This window comes from Notolepis coatsorum, assembly GCF_963971535.1.
Source record: "Notolepis coatsorum genome assembly, chromosome: 19".
NCBI lineage: Eukaryota > Metazoa > Chordata > Actinopteri > Aulopiformes > Paralepididae > Notolepis > Notolepis coatsorum.
In genome coordinates this window covers 32,766,620-32,781,549 of record NC_140183.1, presented here as the reverse complement: position 1 = coordinate 32,781,549, position 14,930 = coordinate 32,766,620, and the positions used below count along the sequence as shown (strand labels likewise).

General features: G+C 43.4%; 1 protein-coding gene across 1 annotated transcript in view; it reads right to left on the bottom strand.

The window, feature by feature from the left end:
• The window catches only part of myo1eb (myosin IEb), a 98,827-nt gene that overhangs the window by 74,649 nt on the left and 9,248 nt on the right, over window positions 1-14,930 (bottom strand). The window contains exons 2-9 of the mRNA XM_084337010.1: window positions 13,730-13,867; window positions 11,562-11,651; window positions 10,751-10,845; window positions 10,295-10,382; window positions 9,815-9,904; window positions 6,963-7,094; window positions 2,366-2,500; window positions 551-683 (exon numbers count right to left, since the gene is read on the bottom strand). Coding sequence (XP_084193136.1) covers window positions 551-683; window positions 2,366-2,500; window positions 6,963-7,094; window positions 9,815-9,904; window positions 10,295-10,382; window positions 10,751-10,845; window positions 11,562-11,651; window positions 13,730-13,867 — 901 coding nt within the window. The remainder of the gene's footprint in view (window positions 1-550; window positions 684-2,365; window positions 2,501-6,962; window positions 7,095-9,814; window positions 9,905-10,294; window positions 10,383-10,750; window positions 10,846-11,561; window positions 11,652-13,729; window positions 13,868-14,930) is intronic.

Sequence of the window (14,930 nt, the reverse complement as noted above, 5' to 3'; positions counted from 1 at the left end):
TACACAAATAGACTATTACTGACTTAATAGAAATATGTCGCACTCGACGGTATAGCGCCAAACTCTGACAATTCAGTTATTAATTCGCACGCGGTCTCAATGCTCTATTTGGGGCCAAACAGGCCATACTTCACCGCACGTTGTATCGTGGGTGAGGCTTCAACTTATTGGGTAACTCTACTTCTGTATTCACCTGCGCCATATTTATATGCACGGCGAACAATCTAGTGCCAACCTCATTTCTGTCTCGTATCCCTGGGCAAGGCCGGGCATGTACAGACATGTCTTGACGGTGGCCGTGAACCTGACTCCGGAGGCATGGCCCTGGCGCCTGTGGACCGCTGTCCAATAGGAGAATGAAATATTATGGTCTGGTCTAGGCTAAAGGGATATTCCGTGTATATGTACAAGGAATATACAAGGGATATCAAACGATATACAAATATTATGCAATATATATCAATCAATAAATATATATATTCGGTTTAATCTGATCCTTTGTAACACCTAGTGTGTATGTATGGATGTATGTGTGTGTGTGTGTCCTCACAGTCCTCGCTCTCCACCACGGCGTAGTTGCCTTCCTCTCTGAAGGCGATGTTCCCCAGGTGCAGAATACCAGCCACAATCTGCAGCACCGTGTCCTGGTCGTCCAGAGAGAGGCCCACCACCGACATGGCCTCCTGCGCACACACACGTTAATTATTGCTAATAGTAGTATAATTTATATTATTAATTGAATGCTATTTATTATTTGTCAGCGGTTGTAATTTTGCTTGTTTTATCAGCTGGCAGCCGGCTGGTTAGACAAGTGAGACAAGCGACTCTCTACTCAGTGAGTTAACGATGTGTCCAGGTGTCCCAGGTATGCTCTATTTATTGCCTCAGGCTTGATTTTAAGTTTTTGGTTTTGTTTCAGTTTGTAAGGATCTTGGTGGAGTAAAGACCATGTGTGTTTGAGTTTGGGTTTTGCAAGTATTGTTTCTGTTAACAGCCTCTGTCTCTCCTGGTCCTCTCTTAATGAAGAGAGACAAAAACAGAGGGAGAGGGAGGGAGAGAGAGACAGAGAAAAAGACAGATGAGAAAGAGAGAGGGCAAGCGAGATTGAGATACAGTAGAGAGAGGCGAGAGAGAGGGAGATAGAAAATAAATACTTCTCAGTCTCTGGCACATACTGTAGTAGCATGTTGGTCTAATGAAGATATAGAGAGAGACATATATATATATATATATATATATATATATATATATATATATATATATATATTAGTGCTGTCAATAGATTAAAAAAATTAACTAATTAATCTCACAATTTTCTGTAATTAATCTAGATTAATCTAGATTAAAAATAGCATTTTTCTATTTAAGGCCGAAGCTTGTAACAGATATTTACTTGAGTAAAATCATGGAATTTATGTAAAATCAACACAAAAAAAGTACATTTAGATTCAAAGACTATTTTAATAGCTTTCTTTGAATACAGTTTCTCTCCTGTGAAATACAAATGTTCAACAAAACCATCAACATTGACTCAGCTAGACCTCTTTCTTATATCCGCAGCGCTAAGATTGAAGATTTTTCACTCCATAGATTAATCGAGATTAATTTATTTTAATGCTTTAAATAATTTAAAGGAAAACTCCAACATTTTGGGAAATTCGCTTATTTGCCATCTACCCTGGAGTTAGACAAGAAGATACATACCTTTTTTCTTCTCTGTGCATGCAGTAGGAGTAGGAAGACGTGCACCGTTAGCCTAGCTTAGCGTTAGTCACTGGAAGTAGGTTCCTCCATTAGCCTAGTTCCCAACGTCTTCCTACTCCTACTGCATGCACAGAGAAGAAAAAGGTATGCATCTTCTTGTCTAACTCCAGGGTTCCCAAAATGTTGGTGTTAAGATACATACCTTTTTCTTCTCTGTGCATGCAGTAGGAGTAGGAAGACGTGCACCGTTAGCCTAGCTTAGCGTCAGTCACTGGAAGTAGGTTCCTCCATTAGCCTAGTTCCCAACGTCTTCCTACTCCTACTGCATGCACAGAGAAGAAAAAGGTATGTATCTTCTTGTCTAACTCTCTCAAAATGTTGGAGTGTTCCTTTAAATTAATCTCCAAAGTTAAAGCATTAATTTTGACAGCCCTAATATATATATATATATATTTACATTACACTTAGTCATTTAGCTGACCCTTTTATCCAAAGCAACTTACAAGTTTTGTAGGACAAGTCAGTAGGAAGGAACTCTTATCAGAGGAGTAACAATGTGCATCAAAGTGTTCAGACTTGAGTGCTACAGTGTTGGGTGTATGTTAGTATATTAGGAAAAGTGCATGTATATATATTTTTATGTATAGAGAGAGAGACTGACCATGGTGTCAGAGAACTCCTTCTTGTCGTTGAGGTCGTCCACAGTGTAGGTACCAGACTGGTTGAGGTAGATGTAATAGTCTGGTGTGGTGACACCCAGGTTCTCCCTCTGTTCCTTGGTAGCCCCCTCCAGCAACTAGAGACCAGAGGAATATCAGTAGCTAGACATCAGAGGAATATCAGTAGCTAGAGACCAGAAGCATATTAGTAGGTAGAGACCAGAACAACAGGCAACACTTCTATTTTGATAGTCCATTGTAAGCTGTCTATATCTTATCAGTAGTGTGCCAGTTTACTGGATAGTAGGATGTCTATATGTTATCAGTAGTGTGCCAGTTTACTGGATAGTAGGATGTCTATATCTTATCAGTAGTGTGCCAGTTTACTGGATAGTAGGATGTCTATATCTTATCAGTAGTGTGCCAGTTGACTGGATAGTAGGATGTCTATATCTCATCAGTAGTGTGCAGGGCTTGACATTAACTTTTTATGCCCCCCCCAGTGACAGAGTTACACGCCACGGCCGAATTCTACCCGCATTTGGCGGGTGTTAATGTCAAGCCCTGGTAGTGTGCCAGTTGACTGGACAGTAGGCTGCCTATATCCTATCTCCACTGTGATGTTGGTGTGCCACAGGGCTCTATTCTGACTCATCAGTTTTCCTCAGATACTGTATTATATCACAATGGAAAAATATTTCAGAAAACAAGTGACACATAAGATGTTAGCGTGACGTTTTAGTCAGACGTGGTGACTAAAGTTCACGTAGTGTTTAAGACACATTTTCAGACATACTGGTATGGTGAATCGGCAGAAATTAGCTATCATATTTTTCAGGAACGGTAAAAGATTATGAAAAAAGAACACCTTGATTTTTGTATCAAGGCAAGAATCACTTGGAACCCACATGTCAAAAAGACTGTAGGGTCTTTTCAGATATTAGTAGAGTAGGGCTGACCTTCGAAGCTTTTTTTGGCCGTCGAAGCTTCGGGGCCGAGATTCAAATTTATTTCGAAGCTTCGAGATGAAAAAATTATCTTTTTAAATTTATTTTTTGTCTTATGTTGTGGGACTTGTAAAGCACTTTCAACTTTGTTGTTTTGAAATGTGCTCTATAAAGAAAGTGGATTGGATTAATTAAAGGGGACATGCATTGCTATTCCTTGCACTATTTGGGCAACTTTACACAATTCCTGAGAGTCTAAAAAAAAAAGCATAATTTTTCAGCCTCAGGATTTCAGGCAATTTTTTTGATGGGCTCTGCCCATAAGCGCTTTGAGTGAGAGTCACCCACAGTCTGAGAGAGAGAGAGAGAGAGAGAAAGAGAAAGAGAAAGAGAAAGAGAGAGAGAGAGAGAGAGAGAGAGAGACGGAGCATAAAGTTATCTCTCCACTGCTTCCCCCGCGCGGTCCAGGTTGTGTGTGTAAATGCGTGTGTGTTTGTGTTTCACAAACTCCTGCACCGCGGTCCCTCTCTCTCGCTACCAGGGAGAAGCCCCGCGCGTCAAACTGTACACTGTACATTGGAATATTGACAAAGCCATACTTGGTCATTTACTGTACATTGGAGGGGGTTGGGTTAGGACATTTGCAGGGGCCAGTTTCGAATTGCAGTCTCCCGTAGGTGTTCTTTGAGAGTGTTTTTGAAAGTGGGTAGTGATTCACATTCCTTTACAGCTTTGGGTAGGGCGTTCCACATTGATGTGGCATAATTGCGAAACGTGTTTAGTCCCTTGTTTGAGCCGAATCTGGGTTTAACATGATTTGTGGAGCTCCCTCTGGTGTTGTGATCGTGGTATTCACTGACCTTTGGGAAGTATTTTGACATGTACATGGGTACCTTGGTCGTGTAGTGTATCTTGTAGACCAGGCCCATTGGAAGTTGCTGTACTCTGTCGTCTACTCTAAGCCATCCTAGGTTGTCAAAGTGGGCAGGGGTGAGGTGGGTTCTAGGAGTCAGGTCAAGCAGTAGTCTGACCAGTTTGTTTTGAGATGTTTGTAATTTTGTTTTTAGTGCCTTTGAGGTGCTTTGGTACCATGAGGTGCAAGCATAGTCGTAGTACCCTTGAATGAGTGCTCCTGCCAGAGTCTTCAGGGTATTCTTGTTTACCAGAGAGGAGATCCGGTACAAGAATCGAGTTCGTTGGTTGACCTTTTTTATTACATTGGATGCCATTTTGTCACAGGAAAGATTAGCCTCTAGGATGGAACCCAGGTAGGTAATTTCATCTTTCCTTGTGACAATATTGTCACCCACTGTAACTGAGAAGCCGTCGGTCTTGCTGAGTTTGTTATTTGAACCGAAGAGAATGGACTCTGTTTTGCCCATGTGTAATGATAGTTTGTTGTCGGCGAGCCATATGCAGATTTTGCCTAGTTCCGAGCTGAGGGTTTTTTCAACCTGTAACTTGTTCTTGTCAGAGACCAGCAGGGCTGAGTCGTCCGCAAACAGGAACAAGTTGCAGTCACAAGCTGACGACATGTAATTTGCATAAATTAGGAACAGTAGCGGTCCTAGTATGCTTCCTTGTGGAACACCACAGTTCACTGTGAGGGGGGGGGGGGGGGGGGGGGGGTAGGGTACCGTTTACCTCCACCATCTGTTCTCTCCCCTCCAGGTAGGATTGTATCCAGCTCACTGATAAACTATCAAAACCAATTGCTTTTAGCTTGTCAATCAGAATGGTGTGACTTTTGTAGGTCTAGCATGATCATGCTAACGAGCTAACGGAGGTATCATGCACTACTACTAGACTATTGCTGGAGCATTTGTTGATACCAGGAGCTATCAGTAGCTAGCTGGCTAGATACCGTTAGACAATGCCTCATGTATTAAACTAAAAGAGAATAGTTGACTGGGTCATTCTGTTTTTTTTTTTTTTTTTTAAGATTTTTTCTTTGGCGTTTTATCGCTTTATTACTACTGGGCAGTCCAGTAGGGAGAGACAGAGGAGAAATGGGAGACAGAGTGGGGGAAGACATTCGGGAAATAACGACGGATTCGGGAATCAAACCCGGGTCGCCCGTGTCGCAGCTGAGCGCGCTATGTGGTTCGCCACTGGGGCGCCCCTGGGTCATTCCGTTTAAACAGTAACGATAGCTAGGTAGCTAACGTTAGCTCACGGTCGCATGCACCAGACTATAGTAGACTGCCGGAGGCATAGGAGCCTCTTGTTACACGAGTGCAGGAAGGGCAGTGGAGGAGGAGGGGCTGTGCGCTGCTGCTGTGTGTGTGCTTGAGAGAGAAGTCAGCGACAGCGAGTGAGATCTCCGCTAAGAATTGGATCATGTTTTTCGATCGGTTTTATATTTTATATATATTTATATATATTATTTATACTGAATATCGGCCGATACCGATCGCTGGCCGATCGATCGGGGCATCCCTAATTAATTTAGGAGTGAAATGCGAATGAAGGGTTGAAATCACTACTCGCAAGCTTGCCCCCAAATATTATTTTCCACTCGCACGGGCCAAATTAAGGGGCAATTTGCGATCATCTCGTCGCAGTGTACAGCCCTGCGGTACCTTTTTTTCTGTACTTTACTCTCCCTCTCTGAAGTCTAAACTTCACAACACACAATCTAAAACCCCTTACCTCCCTCTCCCAAACCGTTCCTAAATTTTTTTTATGTTGCATGATCATGTATATTTATTTTGTATTATCATTTTTTTTACGTTTAAATATCAACATTATCTGGCAATCCTCAGTAAATACTATCAAACTCCTCTGATGTCAAACCAGATATAAGACGCGTGTGCACACACACACACACACACACACACAGAGAAAAGGAGAATGGCTTAAATGATTTTAGAATACTTCAGCTAATGAAGTTAAATGTTTATTATCATCAACTATCCAGTTCGTTTTTATAGTGCAACGTTTTTCTACTTAAACATTAATTGAACCAGTAGAGAGAGAGACGGGCGTCTCTCTAAATAAAATAAAACAATTTAATTGCAGGCTTTGCGATTTGCTAATTGCATCATTTCAAATCACGATTTCGATTTAAAATCGATTAATCGTTCAGCCCTACAACAGACATTCCTCCTCCCTCCCCAAGACCGCTGTGTCCCCCAGGACCAACACCCCACCCCCACTCCGCCGCTACATTGAGCTTTAAACCACCTCGGCCGCCGCAGTCCACAATTCAATACCGGCTTGTCCCACCCCAACCACCGAGCAGTCGATATCTCCAAATAAATAACGTCCAGCAATGTCAGGGACCAGTGAATTAATGTGAGATTCTCAGGTTCTTTCCATCTCATAGCGATAAGCTTTTTGGCTGCTGCCTGCCAGAATAATAATTTTCTGTTGTATGGATGTTGGTAGTGAAGATATATCGTTTAGAAGTAATGTTGCTGCCGTGAGTGGAATCGATATGTTACAGATGCCCGAGAGTCTAGCTGCTATAGATTTCCAGAAATGGGCCACTGGTGGGCAATCCCAAACCATATGCATATACGTGCCGGTGGCTTTTAGAGAGCATAACGTGCACAGGGAGTCGGCCACCAGCCTGGACAGGTCTCTCTGGAAAACAAGATTTTAAGAGACATCCTGGATAAATAAAGGTTAAATAAAATAGAAGGTCCACCTGGTAGTAGATGTGGAAGTTCCTCTCCCCCTGGTTCTGAGACACCACTCTGGACTTCTCCAGCAGGAAGTTGGAGATCTTCCCTCCATCCGGCTCTCCTCCACGGCTGAACTGGATCTCAAAATACTTCCCCTGAGGGACAGCGGAGCGGGTTCTGATTAAAGCATCGTAACAGGGTTCTGATTAAAGCATCGTAACAGGGTTCTGATTAAAGCACCGTAACATGGTTCTGATTGAAGCATCGTAACATGGTTCTGATTAAAGCATCCTAACAGGGTTCTGATTAAAGCATCAGAACCCTGTTACGCATTATAGCGTTCAGATAGATGGTGAAGAAAAATGTGGCCTTGCCTTACTTTTATGAGTTTGTCCGTTTGACGTAAACAATAACTAAGCTAAGGTGTCATGAGGACTGTTACTAATGATAAGATATTCCTTTATTGATCCCCTTGGGGAAATGCAGGCGCCATGAGGACTGTTGCTAATGAGGACTGTTGCTAATATTGCTAAAGATAACTGTTGCTAATGAGGAATATCAGTAATGAGGACTGTTGCTAAAGAGAACCGTTGCTAATGAGGACTATCTGTAATGAGGACTGTTGCTAAAGAGAACTGTTCAGAGTATCTGGGAAGATACTCCAGTCCTTCTACTCCGGAGCTGTAGAGAGCATCTTGACTGGAAACATCACTGCCTGGTATGGCAACAGCACGGCACAGGACAAGAAGGCCCTACAGAGAGTGGTGCGCTCAGCCGAGCGTACCACGGGTATTGCACTACCAACCCTGCAGGTCCTATACAACAAGAGGTGCAAATCCAGAGCCTGCAGGATAATGAAAGACCCTCATCACCCCAACAACAGCCTGTTCATGCTGCTGCGGTCAGGCAAACGCCTGCGAACACCAGTAACGAGGACAGAGAGACTTCAGCTCAGCTTCTTCCCCCAGGCCATCAGAGCCTTGAACACTGTTGCTAACGAGGACTGTCAGTAATGAGGACTGTTGCTAAAGAGAACTGTTGCTAATGAGGACCGTCAGTAATGAGGACTGTTGCTAAAGATAACTGTTGGTAATAAGGACTGTCAGTAATGAGGAATGTTGCTAAAGAGAACTGTTGCTAACGAGGACTGTTGCTAAAGAGAACTGTTGCTAATGAGGACTGTCAGTAATGAGGACCGTTGCTAATGAGGGGCGTTAGCATCTTGCCATTATATCTAACACTAAACCTACCATTCTATCTAAGCTCTTCCTCTAACGGTTACCTACAGCATTCCAAACCAATTCCCTGACAGTGATCAAACTAAGTTTCTAGGCAACATGGATGCTGCTTGTTTGTCGATTAGTCTCTCAATGTCCTATGAGCTTGTGACACTGTATCTAGAAAGGGAGATATTAGGCTTCAAAGTCTGTCAATTTAGAATGAAAAACACCAAGCCCCTTGTTCCGTTTCTTTAAATGGTAAATGGTGCATTTATATAGTGCTTTTATCCAAAGCGCTTTATAATTTTGTTCCTCACATTCACCCACCGATGGTGGAGGCAACCATGCAGGTGCCAACCTGCACATCGGGAGCAATTAGGGGTTAAGTGTCTTGCTCAAGATGCATTATTTATTTATTTTATATATCCACAATAGCTAGCATCTTCATCACCAAGTTGAGCTACAGGACACAAAGAGCCGAGGGCAGAAGGTGAGCTACAGGACCCAAAGAGCCGAGGGCAGAAGGTGAGCTACAGGACCCAAAGAGCCGAGGGCAGAAGGTGAGCTACAGGACACAAAGAGCCGAGGGCAGAAGGTGAGCTACAGGACACAAAGAGCCGAGGGCAGAAGGTGAGCTACAGGACCCAAAGAGCCGAGGGCAGAAGGTGAGCTACAGGACCCAAAGAGCCGAGGGCAGAAGGTGAGCTACAGGACACAAAGAGCCGAGGGCAGAAGGTGAGCTACAGGACACAAAGAGCCGAGGGCAGAAGGTGAGCTACAGGACACAAAGAGCCGAGGGCAGAAGGTGAGCTACAGGACACAAAGAGCCGAGGGCAGAAGGTGAGCTACAGGACACAAAGAGCTGAGGGCAGAAGGTGAGCTACAGGACACAAAGAGCCGAGGGCAGAAGGTGAGCTACAGGACACAAAGAGCTGAGGGCAGAAGGTGAGCTACAGGACACAAAGAGCCGAGGGCAGAAGGTGAGCTACAGGACACAAAGAGCCGAGGGCAGAAGGTGAGCTACAGGACACAAAGAGCTGAGGGCAGAAGGTGAGCTACAGGACACAAAGAGCCGAGGGCAGAAGGTGAACTACAGGACACAAAGAGCCGAGGGCAGAAGGTGAACTACAGGACACAAAAAGCAGAGGGCAGAAGGTGAGCTACAGGACACAAAGAGCCGAGGGCAGAAGGTGAACTACAGGACACAAAAAGCAGAGGGCAGAAGGTGAGCTACAGGACACAAAGAGCCGAGGGCAGAAGGTGAGCTACAGGACACAAAGAGCCGAGGGCAGAAGGTGAACAACAGGACACAAAAAGCAGAGGGCAGAAGGTGAGCTACAGGACACAAAGAGCCGAGGGCAGAAGGTGAGCTACAGGACACAAAGAGCCGAGGGCAGAAGGTGAGCTACAGGACACAAAGAGCCGAGGGCAGAAGGTGAGCTACAGGACACAAAGAGCCGAGGGCAGAAGGTGAGCTACAGGACACAAAGAGCCGAGGGCAGAAGGTGAGCTACAGGACACAAAGAGCCGAGGGCAGAAGGTGAGCTACAGGACACAAATAGCTGAGGGCAGAAGGTGAGCTACAGGACACAAAGAGCCGAGGGCAGAAGGTGAGCTACAGGACACAAAGAGCCGAGGGCAGAAGGTGAACTCACAAAGCGACTGGAGTTGTTGTTGCGGACCGTCTTTGCATTGCCGAAGGCTTCCAGCAGAGGGTTGGACTGTAGGATGATGTCTTTCACATGCTGGATGAGAAGGAGGAGAAGTGTGAGGCAGAACGGACTGAAATGCAACCCTGGAGTAAATAGCACCACAGTGGATCGTTTCAGAGGTGTAATCCGGCCTGATCCGGTTATGATGACATGAGTGATGGCATGGAACTAAAACTCTTTTTTCAACATGAGGGATGGCATGAAACTAAAACTTTCAACATGAGTGATGGCATGGAACTAAAACTCTTTCAACATGAGGGATGGCATGAAACTAAAACTCTTTCAACATGAGTGATGGCATGAAACTAAAACTCTTTCAACATGAGTGATGACATGAAACTAAAACTCTTTCAACATGAGTGATGGGCCCTGTACCTGGGTCCTCCTCCAGACACATTGGAGATGAATGACTTGTACTCCTACCTGTACTTTGGGTCCTCCACCAGACACCTTGGAGATGTAGCTCATGATGTATTTGGCTGCTACCGTCTTCCCAGCACCGCTCTCTCCACTGCAGGACAAGAGACACGTCTTGTTATTCTGCCACATGAGAAACTATCAGTTCTAGTTGGTTTGTTTCTTATTGACGTTTACATGGTTTTTAATTAACTCAACCTTTGACTGTTGCCTGTTGGACTGAACTGAACAAACCGATCTAACTGAACGGAATTGAACTAATCTGACTGAACTGAACTGATCTGACTGAACTGAACAAACCAAATCTAACTGAACTGAACTAATCTGACTGAACTGAACAAACCGACATTACCATGAATGTTTGAGTATATAGATAATTTTCCAGAATTTCCCCCCGGGTTTTCCATGAGCGCACTAGGAAGGAACCTGTCCTCTGCATGTTCTGATTGGCTGTTATTATACCTGATGATGACACACTGGTTCTCGCAGTCAATCATCATGTTGCGATACACGTTGTCTGCCAGTGCGTAAACATGAGGAGGGTTCTCATACTGAGCCTAGAGAGAGAGAGAGAGAGGGAGAGACAGAGAGACACACACAGAGACAGAGATAAACAGAGAGAGAGAGAGAGAGAGAGAGAGAGAGAGAGAGGGGGGGGAGAGCGAGAGGTAGAGATACATAATACATAGAGAGAGACAGAGAGAGAGAGGTAGAGAGAGAGAGACAGAGAGAGCATTAGAGAGAGAGGAGAGAGATACATAATACATAGAAAGAGAGAGACAGACATATAGAGAGAGATACAGACAGAGAGAGGTAGAGAGAGAGAGACATAGAGAGAGGTAGAGAGAGAGACAGAGAGAGCAGTAGAGAGGTAGAGAGAGATACATAATACATAGAAAGAGAGAGACAGACAGAGAGAGAGAGACGGAGAGAGAGACAGAGAGAGACAGAAACAGAGAGACAGAGATACATAGAGAGAGACAAATAGAAAGAAGGGGAGAGAAAGAGAGAGGAGATTTGTGTATATAGAGAGAGAGGGAGAAAGATAAGAGGTATATATATAGATAATATATAAATATATATATAGAGAGAGAGAGGTTTTCTATGCCTTTCTATGTGGACATGAATACATGATTAAAATGTGTGTGTGTGCGTATGTGTGTGTGTATGTGTATGTGTGTGTGTATGTGTACGTATGTGTGTGTATGTGTATGTGTGTGTATATGTGTGCGTATATGTGTGCGTGTGTGTGTGTGTGTGTGTATATACTCACAGCCCCTTGATAGAGTTCCACCTCTCTCTCAGTGAAGTAAGGCAGCTGTTTGAAGGGGTTGACCGAGATCAGCACTGGTCCGATGTATGTCTGATGTTACCAAGTCAAAGCACAGACAACCAGATCTTCTAGAAGCTTCCTTCTCCTCCTCCTAGTCCAGTTACCATATATACAGTACACACATGGTACATTATGTGGCGACAGTGGCTCAGGAGGTAGAGTGGTCATCTGGTAATCGGAAGGTTCCAGTGTCCTTGAGCAAGACACACCCCTAACTGCTCCTGATGAGCAGGTTGGCACCTTGCATGGTCGCCTCCGCCGCCGGTGTGGGAATGTGTGAATGAGTGGATAAATGTGAGGAACAATTGTAATGCGCTTTGGATAAAAGATGTTCTATAAATGCAGTTGATCCCATTTACATACTTATAGCCCCAAGTCCATCTGATAACTCCATACTGTATCTCTAGACTCTTCAGAACTGCAGTATTTATAGCACTCGCCTACCACTGCAGAGACTCTGGGTTCGAATCGAGCTGTCAGCGGTACCTCCGGCTTGGTCAGTCGTCCCTACGAACACAATTGGCAGTGTTAGAGAGTTGGAAGCCGGTGGGGTATGAGTCCTGGTTGTTGCAAACAGTGACTCCTACTGGTTCCGTGCCTGTTCAGCAGGGAGGGGATCTGGGGGAAATAGCGTGAACGTGGTATGTTCTCCCAGTGAAACTCCTCGCTGTCAGGTGAAAAGAAGCAGCTGGCGACTCCACATGTATCGGAGGAGGCATGTGATAGTCTCACCCTCCCCAGACCGACAGTAGGGCAATGCGCGCAACGACCAGGAAGGGAATTGGCATAATGACTAAATTGGGGGATGGGAGAAAAAGATAGAAAGGCAAATGTTTTGAAAATAACTGCAGTATTTACCATACTGTACATACATATTTTGCCTTGTCACCAATGGTTTGTCGGTTTTAATTATTCTAATAAACTGGGAAAATCTGGGAGAAATCCACAAGTGTCACTCTCCCCTCTCGACAACTACTGCAGAGGTGCCCATTGAGCAAGGCACTTTACCCGTGACTGTTTCTGTGGAGCTGCTCAGTGGCCAACAGGAGGAGGTTGTGGTTGTGCTGGACAGGCTCCTAGGTGTGAGATCGACCAGCAGTCAAGCTTGACATAAAACAATGTGGCAGGTTTGCACAAAGCACCTTTGTGATTTTCCTTCAAAATCTGAATTTAAAAAATCAAAATCACAAATAATCTGTATAGTCAAAGTCACAAATAATCTGTATAGTCAAAATCACAAATAATCTGTATAGTCAAAATCACAAATAATCTGTATAGTGAAAATCACAAATAATCTGTATAGTCAAATTCACAAATAATCTGTATAGTCAAAATCACAAATAATCTGTATAGTCAAAATCACAAATAGTCTGTAGTCAAAAGCACAAATAATTAGTGCCGTCAGGCGATTAAAAAAAGTTATCTTATTAATTACAGGATTTGTAATTAATTCATCTAATTAATCACATTTTAATCGCCTGATATTTTATATTCCATAATCATATTTCAAAGTGCATGTGTCCGGATGGCAGAATTCAGTACTGTATCTAAAAAACCTTCTGTTTAATCATCTTCCCTTTATTCATTTGCGTAGATTTTTCAGGTCTGGTCAATTTTAGCATGGTGTTATTCACAGTTAAAGAGATAAAAAATATATATATATTAATTGATATTCTCATTTGGTTCATTACAATTAACTCAACCCTAGTAACAGACACAGTATTTCTGACACTGGGAATACATTCCCTGAGATCCATAGATGTCCCTAGAATCAGATATCAAGAACATGCAAATTGCCCATTTAAAAAAGAAAGTCTATAAATGTTTATTCTACGTTCTTATGGAATGAATGAGATAAAAAAAAGTTAAAGAATATTTAATACATTTGCTTATTTATTTTTTTAAATGTTCAGTTAATTTTCATAATGCGATAATTTGCTGTGTAATTAATTAATCTAATTAACGTGATAAACTGACAGCCCTACAAATAATCTGTATAGTCAAAGTCACAAATAATCTGTATAGTCAAAGTCACATAAGATCTGTATAGTCAAGGTCCCCAAGAGGAGTTAACCATTAAGAAAAACAGATTTACTTGACAAGGATACAAATATGTAGTCGTCCATGTATCTCTTCTTCAGGTTGTCAGTGATGGCTTCCTCGCTAATCTTGGCCAGCAGGACCATGTCGTCCACTCCACTCACCTTCACATTCTGGGTCTGCCAGTGGTAATGCTCCTTACTCCCCTGGGAGAGAGAGGAGGAGAGAGAGAGAGATAGAGATGAGAGAAGGAGAGAGAAAGAGATAGAGAGGAGACAAGGAGAGAGAAGGAGATAGAGAGAGAATGAGATAGAGAGAAGGAGAGAAGGAGAAGGAGAGAGACGGAGGGAGAGAGACAGAGAGAGAGTCATTTAGCAAAGATTCTTATCTAGAGAGACAACAACTGCAACAATAGAATGAGCTCATATTATTGTATCCCCAACATAGCAGGCAAATGCAGAGTACTGAGTAATATGCACAGTGGCCAGTAAGTAGCCGGAGAAGAAAATAAAATAAATACTAATAAAATGTCCCCCACAGTGATGTAGCTATATTCTACATCACCTGGATGTAGCTATATTTAACAAACTTAACTGGCTCCCAGTGGAAAGGCGGGTTATACAAATTAAGTTGGGCCTTAATCATGTTCAATAGGGTCCCCTCATACTTGTCCAACTATTTGATGTGTTTTAGGTACACCCACATATATGCGACCAGGGGCAGTTTAACTGACATTAAACTGCAAATTCAAGAGCTCAATGGAGGAAAATACCTTACAGTACTCAGCAGCTAGTGAGTGGAATAAACTGCCGGTGTCCATAAAATCGAGTCAGAAAGAATCTTCAAACAGGCCCTGAAGAAATGGCTTAGTCACTCAGGATAGGGAAAGATCATTGCAGGAGGTGCACTGTTGACTTTGTGTTTGTTCGTTTTATTGTATTTTTTTTGCACTAATTTATCAATGGTGCGTATGCACAGATATGTGCGTAACCCGTGCGTACGATCATTTCTAAGCAAAGTGTGGGACTTATCCATTTGAACGTGTGCTTGACTTTGTGCGTATATTTACGCACAGCTCAGGCTGTGCGTACCTGGCGCCCAGCGGTAGAATATGAAGACTGCAGACGGACGGCATTATGCTTTAATCAGTTTCATGCATTAGTTTCAACAATGACGTGTTCTAGGGTGGCTAAGTGGCGCAGTGGCGCAGCCCAGCTCTCGGCATTGCTACCAGCTTGGCTGGTCGTTCATACTAACGCAATTGGCAGT